The 8,279-nt window shown below is 60.8% G+C and overlaps 3 protein-coding genes and 1 long non-coding RNA gene across 7 annotated transcripts; 2 read left to right on the plus strand and 2 right to left on the minus strand.

Moving 5' to 3' along the window:
• The first annotated feature begins 6 nt into the window (after positions 1–6).
• LOC121098818 (6-phosphofructo-2-kinase/fructose-2,6-bisphosphatase-like) lies at positions 7–1,231 on the plus strand. The gene is made up of 6 exons (XM_040617209.1): positions 7–219; positions 305–409; positions 501–630; positions 741–803; positions 910–974; positions 1,103–1,231. Exons 1-6 carry the CDS (start codon positions 25–27, stop codon positions 1,160–1,162), a joined length of 618 nt encoding a protein of 205 aa, XP_040473143.1. The 5' UTR covers positions 7–24; the 3' UTR covers positions 1,163–1,231.
• A 6-nt stretch (positions 1,232–1,237) lies between these two features.
• LOC121098817 (non-structural maintenance of chromosomes element 3 homolog) lies at positions 1,238–3,168 on the minus strand. Its single transcript, XM_040617208.1, has 10 exons — positions 3,063–3,168; positions 2,862–2,966; positions 2,707–2,770; positions 2,513–2,592; positions 2,335–2,429; positions 2,108–2,187; positions 1,992–2,034; positions 1,844–1,906; positions 1,467–1,581; positions 1,238–1,361 (listed from the first exon to the last, which is right to left on the minus strand). Exons 1-10 carry the CDS (start codon positions 3,102–3,104, stop codon positions 1,299–1,301), a joined length of 750 nt encoding a protein of 249 aa, XP_040473142.1. The 5' UTR covers positions 3,105–3,168; the 3' UTR covers positions 1,238–1,298.
• LOC121098820 lies at positions 2,707–3,259 on the plus strand. Of its 3 annotated transcripts, none has more exons than XR_005831356.1 (3): positions 2,707–2,798; positions 2,887–3,023; positions 3,117–3,259. It is a non-coding gene; the product is annotated as an uncharacterized LOC121098820 (long non-coding RNA). The 3 variants fall into 3 exon arrangements; XR_005831357.1 differs by having other exon boundaries at positions 2,898–3,023; positions 3,114–3,259; XR_005831355.1 differs by having other exon boundaries at positions 2,898–3,023.
• Positions 3,260–3,651: 392 nt separating this feature from the next.
• Positions 3,652–7,688, minus strand: GNL3L (G protein nucleolar 3 like). 2 transcript variants are annotated; one of them, XM_040617206.1, is made up of 16 exons: positions 7,529–7,688; positions 7,393–7,430; positions 7,157–7,258; positions 6,964–7,080; positions 6,804–6,875; positions 6,598–6,733; positions 6,406–6,509; positions 6,162–6,306; positions 5,995–6,082; positions 5,713–5,890; positions 5,383–5,525; positions 5,111–5,241; positions 4,912–5,030; positions 4,621–4,792; positions 4,460–4,537; positions 3,652–4,004 (listed from the first exon to the last, which is right to left on the minus strand). In XM_040617206.1, exons 1-15 carry the CDS (start codon positions 7,539–7,541, stop codon positions 4,485–4,487), a joined length of 1,611 nt encoding a protein of 536 aa, XP_040473140.1. In that variant the 5' UTR covers positions 7,542–7,688; the 3' UTR covers positions 3,652–4,004; positions 4,460–4,484. The 2 variants fall into 2 exon arrangements, with proteins under 2 accessions (XP_040473140.1, XP_040473139.1); XM_040617205.1 differs by lacking the exon at positions 3,652–4,004 and having other exon boundaries at positions 4,404–4,537.
• Between the last annotated feature and the right edge of the window lie 591 nt (positions 7,689–8,279).

Here is an 8,279-nt window from a genome sequence, read left to right on the forward strand (position 1 = left end):
CACGGATGGGGCGTGGCCAGAGCTATGCCCCCGCCCATGGGTGTGGCCAACACCAACCACACCCATTCCCAGTATGCCCAGGCCCTGGCCCAGTTCCTCTCTGGGCAGCACATCCAGGACCTGAAGGTCTGGACCAGCCACATGAAACGCACCATCGAGACGGCCGAAGCCCTGGGGGTGCCCTACGAGCAGTGGAAAGCCCTCAACGAGATCGATGCCGTGAGTCACCCCTCTTTTTATTATGGGGGAGCACCCCCCTCATTCTGAATTTTCCCCCCCAGCCCCCAACATCCCCATCCTGCAGGGTGTCTGTGAGGAGATGACCTACGAGGAAATCCAGGAGCGCTACCCCAAAGAATTCGCCCTACGGGACCAGGATAAATATCGCTACCGCTATCCCAAAGGCGAGGTAATGCCCCCACCTCGATGACAATAAGGGGGTGCACAGGGTTTTGGGGGACTCCCCGCTTACCCTGGTGCACGTCCCCCCCCTCCACAAGTCATACGAAGACCTGGTGCAGCGGCTGGAGCCCGTCATCATGGAGCTGGAGCGGCAGGAGAACGTGCTGGTCATCTGCCACCAAGCTGTCATGCGCTGCCTGCTGGCTTACTTCTTGGATAAGAGCGCAGGTGAGGCTTTGGGGACAATTTGGGAGATTTTGGGGGGACACGTAAGGACGTTTTGGGGATACCCCCAGGCGCTTCAACCCCCCCACCTTACCCTTTATTCCACCCCAAAGATGAACTGCCCTACCTCAAGTGTCCCCTGCACACCGTGCTCAAGCTGACACCCGTGGCCTATGGTGAGTGGGGTGCAAGCCCCCCAAAAAACAGGGAATGCCCCCCCCCCCCAAAAAATGTGGGGCCAAGGTGCAGCCACATCCCTTCTCCCTTGCGGGGGTAAACCAGGGTGCGAGGTAGAATCCATCTTCCTCAACATTGAAGCAGTCAACACCCACCGGGAACGACCCCAGGTAAGGGGGGGCACCCCCATAAAACCCACCAATAAGCACCACACATCTTAACACCCACCCCCCCCCCAGACTGAGGGGGGTATTAGATTTTGGGTAACCCCCCAAAAAACCTTGTCTTCACCCTGCAGAACGTCGACATCAGCCGTCCCCCAGCTGAAGCCCTGGTCACCGTCCCCAAGCATTATTGAGGGGTCCCCCCCAGGGCAAGGGGGGGGCTCCCCAGATTCCAGCTTAATGAAGCACCGAGTTATGAGGCAGCGCTCCAAACGGGCACCTTTATTACTCTGGGGGATGGGGAGGCGGATCCCAGGGTGGGGGGGGGGGTCAGGAGGTAGCTTCAGCATCATTGTACTGGCTTGTCCAGAATGTGGGGTCCTTCCCTTGGATCTGGGGGAAAGCAGGGAGGGGAAGAAAAAAGGGGGGAGTCAAATTGAGCCCCAGGACCCCACCTCCCCCCAAAAACCCAAGGATGACCCCCCAACACAGCCTCACCTTTGCCACAAAGCGCAGCACGTCCTTCTTGGAGATCTCTTTGGCTGCCCGCAGCCCCCACTGGTACTTGAATTCGGGGGGCTCTGTCATGGGGATTGGGGTGATCTCCAGGTACCTGCCAAGTGGAGGTATGTCTGTTTAACCCCCCCCCCAAATATTTTGGGGCACCCCAGGGGTGTGTGTCCAACACTCCTCAACCCTGCGACAGACCCCTCAAGTCGCTGGGTGTTGGGGGGCTGTGTTGTTTTCTTTTTTTTCTCTGCGGTGTGGTATAAACAGCCTGGCCAAGGCTGGCGCCAGGGCTGCTCTGTGCACACCGGGGTTGGGAGTGATCCCAGGGTCTAAAATCTGGGGGGATAACCCCACCCCTAACTCACTTCTGCCGCACAAACTCCTCTGTCACCAGCTTCTTGACATCCCCAAAGATGCTGTGTCGCTGCCTGAGGACAGGGGGGTTAATGAGGTGTGGCAGCAATGCGCCCCATCCCCCATTACGCACGTGTGTCCTGCCCCTCAGTATCCTACCCTGGTTTCACCCGGAGCCAGCGGAGAAACTCCCACACAGCACCTGGAAAAGAGGGTGTTAAAAGTGGGGGGCACAAATGGGAAGGGGGTATGGAGGGGGATTTGAGGGTGCTCACTGTCTTTGGCCGAGTTGCCCTTCATGAAAATGAAGCTGAGGATGACGGTGAGGAGCCCCAGCTTCGCTGTTTCATCATTCCTGCGGCAGATGGAGAGGCATGTCACCCACGTGAGCAAAGGGATGAATGCTCCGATGGAGTCTTACGTGCCTGTGTCCATCCCACCCACCCCACCCTCCAAAAATCACCCCCAGGGTGATCCCCCCGCCCCGGCACCAGCCCCTCACTGGCACAAGTTCTCCCCCTCGGCACGGGGCAAGCTGCTGGTGAGGATGTAGATGTGATGTTTGGCATCGATCTCTACCAACTCCAGCCCGAACACCTGCAGGAGGACAAGGGTTAATCCAGGAGAGAGTCTCCCTCCATTCCCAAAGCCCCCACATCCCTCCGTGTCCTCCCCTCCACCTGCTGCAGGGTCCTGGTCGCCTGGTTGATGATCTCCGAGTAGACATCTCTGTATTCCCGAATTACTTTCTTTAGCATATCTGTGAGGAAAGGCAAAGGAATCGCTAAGGGAGCCTGGATGCCTGAGCTCCAAAAGGGCAGTAAGGTTTTGGGGTTCCCAAAGCTTGGGGGAGGGGGGGCTCCCCTAAACGTACCTGCTCTCTTGATGGGGATCTTTTTCTGGTCCTTCACAAGCAGGAACTGAACAAGCTCAATTGCCTGTGGGTGCGGGAAGGCCAAGAGCTAGGTAAGGATGCAGAAGCTAAGATACATCACTCAGAAGAGGAAAAAGTGAACCGCCTCAACCCACCTTCTGATTCACTTCACTCTTGGAGTGCCTCTCCAGGTTCTTCTGCACCTGAGTGTACGTCGGCGTCTGGTTCAGGACGAAATCCTCCTCTTCCTCCTCCTCCTCCTGTAGGAAAAGGCCAGGGAAATCCTGCTGCAGAGAGACACACCACACCCAGAGAGGGTAAAAGGGGGGGGGGGGGGGGGGGGAGCTGCCCCTTACCTGAGAGAAACCTAACCGTTTGCCGCGCCTTCTCTGGGACATTTCTCACAGCAGCTCTGAGGGAAAAAGTAGCAGCCGGCGAGCTGAAACTGCGAAGAGATCGTCCCCACAGATGTCCCTCACATCCCCCCCGCTCCCTCCCTTCAGCAATACCACAGAACCCGCCACAGAGGCCCATTAAAGAGACACGGAACCGCCGCGCTACCTGCCTGCCTCCCGCTGCGGCTGCCACCCGCCTCCCCTTCGCGCATGCGCCCGCAGCGGCCCCGCCCGCACAACCCAGCCCCGCCTCCTATTGGCCAGAGCACTGCCCTCGTCCCACCCAACGCCCCTCCTTCGCACCGCCATTGGGCGAGCGGCCGCCCTCGCTCCGCCCCCCAGCACGTGTGCAGCGCCCCCCACCCCCTCAGGTGGAGGGCAAAAAGGGCGGGAAAAGCCCCGCGCGCGACCTCTCCCCTCAGGGCCGCAAAAGGGCGCCTGATCAGCGGCACCACCTCGGCTCCACCGTTAAAAACGAGCTGAAAAAAAAACCCCAGACAACCCAAAATGGTCGATTTTACCCGCTCGCTCCCTCCCTCCCTGCCCCTCGTTATGCGCCTCGAAGGCCCTTCTCTCGGGTTGGGGGAGAGGCAACACAATGGCGGCTGAGGGGAGCTCGCTCCCTGAAGCCTGGCTCTGGGCTATAGGGAGACCCCTGCACTCCAAAACGCCAGGGAGGCTTTCATCACCTGCCTGTGTGGCTGAGGACGCTGTGAGAGGTAAGGTAGGTGATTTGGGGGAGTCAAACAGCAGGTGACCCTGTTCTCTTTGCGAACACGTATACACAAGCTGTTTTCGGGAGCTGTGGGACATGAGAGTGTGGCAGTGGGGAGTCCAGGGTGGCTTTTGGGTTGATCTGGAGAGTTGGGGGGGGGTTCAGTGTTAGTGAAGACACAGGCTGCCCTGTAGGGGATGGGAACGGTTAGAAGATGGTAATGGTGTGCCCTTAATAATGGGGGTGCGCCACTTTCTACCCTCCCACAACTGGGCCCCCCTTGATCCCAATTTTGGGGTTTACTGAGCCCCCCCCCCCCCCCCCCCCCGGGAGTTGAGCACTGCCTTTGCTGAGTCACCTGGAAAAATGGGGTACCCCAAGTTAAGGGGGGGGGTCTGCATACCCATTCTGCAGCCCCCCAGCTGGTAACATGGGTGAGCTCCTCAAAACCTCTGTGGGGATTTGGGGGCCCCTCTCCTCCCCCCTGCCCCACAAGCCTCCACAATCCAACCTCCTGGTTGAGAGGCCCCCAGGACCACCCCCTCACACCCCCCCCCCCCCCAAAATCACATCTCTAGATGCATCCCTGTTCCACCCGTGCTTTTATTTCAAAAAAAGGTGTTTCTTTTAAACCATTTCTCACTTTGAAAACATAATAAACATCACCGTCAGAACTGCATGGCTGCTTCCAGCGTCTCCGAAAGCTTCGTGGCGATTTTGTCTGCAGGGTGGGAGGGTAGTCGCAGTTTAGAGGGGTTCAGGAGGATTTTGGGGGGTTCAAGAAAAAGGAGTGGCTTTACTCACCTGCTCTTTTTTGCAGCTTTTTCCTTCGTTTGCTGGCAGCCTTTAGCCCTTGGCCCTGTAGCAGCGGGTCGAGGGTGGCCACCTCCTCCAAACGGGGGGCACGGGGCGCAGAACTCTCCTTGCTGCCTCTCGTCTTCACCCGGGGCTTCAGCTCCACCGTCACCGCACCGAGCTGGGGTTGGGGGGGGATCAAAAATAAACCTGTGACACTTCCCCTCCCCCCCCCCCCCCCCCCCCCCCCCCTAAAAAAAAGAACCTGTTCCTCAGCAAACCCTTTAATTTCTTCTGTACCTCCAGGTTGTCAATGTCATCCTCCATGGCGACTTCTTCCTCCCCGCTGTATTTCTCATCTGTCTCCGCATTGGGGATACATGGGGACAGCCCGATTCCTGTCACCGTCGCCGGTATAGCTGCGGGGGGAGGGGACAGGTAAGCTTTGGGACCGGGGGTCACCCCTATGTACAAAGAGGGTGAATCATCCACTTGTCACCTGCCAGCGCCTCGGCGTCACCCCTCTCCAGGGCTTCCAGGTCAAGCGCTGGTCCTAGCGTAGTCACAATCTGGGCCTCCAGCTGCACCCCCTGAATTTTGGGGGGGTGGGTGTAGTAGGAGATCTTCCCGCTGTGCCGGAAAAGGGGGGTCAGGGTGTGCGGAGACCCCCGAAGCCACCCCAAAAGAGGGTCAGGGAGTGGGAAGACACCCCCAAAAGGGTATCAGGGTGTGGGGAGACCTCTCTACCCCTGCAGAAAGCCACTCACCCACCTGGTCCAGTCACGCAGCAGGGCCACGGCGGCGGCGTGGGGATCCGGCAGCCCCCCAGGACGGAGCCGGCCCTGTCGTCGGGCCAGGTGGGATAGGAATTGCCGGGGGTCGGCACAGGGGGGGACCCCATAAAGCTCACTTAGCTGTTGGGGGGAGGGAGCAACAAGAACACACGCAGGGTTGGGGGGGTGTACGAGGTCCAGTCACACCTTCCCAGATTGCTGTCACCCTGCAGCCACCACTCCTATGCTGTGGCAACAAGGGGACCCCCCCACCCCATTATACCCCTGATAGCCATAGCTATGGGGCTAAGCCCCACAGGGGTCCCACCTGTTCCGGGGGGCAGCGGCGCAGGATGGCGGCAGCGGGGCTCAGGGGGTCCCGCAGGCGCTGGGGGGCTAGGGCTGCTCTCAGGGGTGCCACGGTGGGGGATGTCCCTGTCTCCATGACGACGCCAGGACAGTCCAACAGCTGGATGTGGCGGTCCAGCTGCACAGCCTGCAGGCACCTAAAGGGGTGGGGTCAAGGGGTGGGGCTTCACCAGCCCCTCCCAAGGGGGCGGGACAGTGCAGGCTCCTCCCCCCCCCCCCCCCTCCCAAGTTCAGGGCTTACTTGGTGACACCCGGCGCTGCTCCCACCCCACAGGCCCGGCTCCTCTTCAGGCTGTTGATGAGGCTGCTCTTGCCCACGTTGGGGTACCCTGGGGGGGGGGGGGGGGTGTTAGGGGTCAGTGGGGTGTCCCCCCGACCTGCGCACCCCCCTTGCAGACCCCCACTCACCCACGACGCCCACGGTGATGGTTGTTTTCACCTCCCCGGAGCGGCTGTAGTTGGCTAAGACACGGAGTAAAGAGTCGGCGCCCACACACGCGCTTCCGGCCAGGACATCCTCTGGGGCCGTCACTGCTGGCAGCCGGCTCTGCTTCTGCGGGGGGAGCGCACAGCAGGGTGAGGGGTCTCCATGTCACCCCCACAGACCCTGTGACCCCCCAGATCACCCCTTTTTTCTCTCCAGGGACCCCACCAGGTTGCGGCTTTGCTGCTGGGTGCACGCCTTGAAGGCCACAGTGGGGAACTCAGCTCGCAGGTACTTCAGCCATGCCGCCACCACGTCCCGTGGCACCAGGTCTGGGGGGGCGCAGAGACAAAAAGAGTCGTCTCCCCATCAGCTGCAAGAAACAAGGACCCCCACATCCCCCCCCAAAACCCACCGTACCGATCTTATTGAGGATGAGCACCAGGCGCTGGCGGTGCCCGGCACGACGGACGGCAGCCTCCAGCTGTGGGCTGCGGCAGCCCTGGGGGTCGCGGGCATCCAGCACCTCCAGAACCACATCAGAAGCCGCCAACACCTGCCAAAATCGGGGGTTCAGGGCGGGGGGAGACCCCCAAAAGCCCCCCAACTACCCACCAAGCGCTCACCTTGCGCAGCTCCCGCCCATACTGCCGCAGCGAGGCCTCTTCTTGTGCATCGGCCTGTGTCACCACCACCTCCTAAACCACGTCCAGTGTTAAGGGGGGTACCCCATTATCCGGGGAGGCCCCCCCCCCCCCCAAGAACAGGGGTACCCCAACACTCCACCTTGTGCTCAAACTCCCGTTGCCGCCGCAGAGCGTCGTGCTGGAGCCCGGCCAGGCTCCGTCGCTGTCCCACCTCTGTCTCCCGGGCCTCCTCCCGCCGCCGCCGTGCCTCTGCCGCCTGCAGAGACGCAGTGGGGGGATTAAAAACCTGGGTGGGGGCACCCCAAACCCCCTCCCCTGGATTTTAGTTTTACCCTTTTCTGCCTGTTTTCATTCTGCTGCTGGAGGCGGGCAGCAAAGCGGCCCAGCTGCGGCACCCCCAGCTCCTTCTTCCCTGCCGCCTTCTCGCGTTTTGCCTGCGGCGGGGAGGGGGGCAGGGAGGGCACACGTTATATGGGGGGGGCTGGGAATCCCCCAAACGGGGCCGGTCCCCTCCTTCCTTGGGGCTTTGGGGGTGGGGGCTGGGAACCCGCCCCGGGCTGGGCCTCACCTGGACCCGCTTCCTCCGCGCGGCTTCCACTTGTCGCCCTGCGGGGAGGGGCAGAGCGATGGGGAGAAGCTTCCCGAAACTCACTCCGGGACCCCAGACCCCCACCTCAGCCCCTCGACACCCCCCCCGAACTCACGGGAGCGGGTCATGCCTCCGGCCCCAGCGCTGCTCACGGCGCTTCTCTGCGACGTCACATCCGGCGCGACGACAAATACCCCGCCCCCTCCTTGCCCGGCCGCCTCGTGCCACACAAAAGATGGCCGCCGAGCCACATCGCTGTCGCTTTGAGTGTAGCTCTTAGTGAGGCTGCCGCACCGCCGCACGCAAGATGGCGGGGAGAGGAAATGACGTCAACGCGTTTCCGGCCACACTCAAGATGGCTGCCAAAACACGTCTGTGCCACACTCAATATGGCGGAGACAGGAAGTGTCGCACTGGCGTTTCCGGCCACTCAAGATGGCGGAGCGGAAGTGAGATCACAACTTCCGGCCGCCGAGCAGCTTTTTCCCGCCACACCAGCCCCTACTCAGGGTGTCACCCCCCAAGATGGCGGCGACACCCCCCTCCCCCCCCCGCCCCCCAGTACAAACGACCTGGACTGCCCTTACCAAGAGTGCACTTTTTTATTCCTTTTTTTTTTTTTTTTTTTTTTTTTTAACTTTTTCTTTCAATTTTGGGGTGGGGGCCGAACCTCTTATATATAATTTAAGGGGGGGGCGGGGTGGGGTTATGTCCCCCCCCCCTTCAGCATCCCCTGTGCCCCCCAAGACCCCACCATTCCCGTGGGTGTGTGTGTGGGGGAGGGGTGGGGTTGTGTCTCCCCCCACCCTCCAACAGAGGGAGAAAAAAAAAAAAAAACAAAACCAAAAAAAAACAACAAAACCCAA

The sequence above is a fragment of the Falco naumanni genome, chromosome 18 (assembly GCF_017639655.2).
Source record: "Falco naumanni isolate bFalNau1 chromosome 18, bFalNau1.pat, whole genome shotgun sequence".
NCBI classification, from domain to species: domain Eukaryota; kingdom Metazoa; phylum Chordata; class Aves; order Falconiformes; family Falconidae; genus Falco; species Falco naumanni.

What these genes read in the sequence shown, in the direction of transcription:
- LOC121098818 (XM_040617209.1), top strand. Translation starts at nt 25, where the DNA reads ATGCCCCCGCCCATGGGTGTGGCCAACACCAACCACACCCATTCCCAG. An exon ending in CTTCTTGGATAAGAGCGCAG is followed by an intron (nt 631 to 740) that starts GTGAGGCTTTGG and finishes TCCACCCCAAAG; the next exon opens with ATGAACTGCCCTACCTCAAG. An exon ending in GCTGACACCCGTGGCCTATG is followed by an intron (nt 804 to 909) that starts GTGAGTGGGGTG and finishes GGGGTAAACCAG; the next exon opens with GGTGCGAGGTAGAATCCATC.
- LOC121098817 (XM_040617208.1), bottom strand. Translation starts at nt 3,104, where the DNA reads ATGTCCCAGAGAAGGCGCGGCAAACGGTTAGGTTTCTCTCAG. An exon ending in AACGGTTAGGTTTCTCTCAG is followed by an intron (nt 2,967 to 3,062) that starts GTAAGGGGCAGC and finishes CTTTTCCTACAG; the next exon opens with GAGGAGGAGGAGGAAGAGGA. An exon ending in GGGCAACTCGGCCAAAGACA is followed by an intron (nt 2,035 to 2,107) that starts GTGAGCACCCTC and finishes CCTCTTTTCCAG; the next exon opens with GTGCTGTGTGGGAGTTTCTC.
- GNL3L (XM_040617206.1), bottom strand. An exon ending in CTGCTGCGTGACTGGACCAG is followed by an intron (nt 5,242 to 5,382) that starts GTGGGTGAGTGG and finishes TTTCCGGCACAG; the next exon opens with CGGGAAGATCTCCTACTACA. An exon ending in ATGACATTGACAACCTGGAG is followed by an intron (nt 4,793 to 4,911) that starts GTACAGAAGAAA and finishes CCCCAACCCCAG; the next exon opens with CTCGGTGCGGTGACGGTGGA.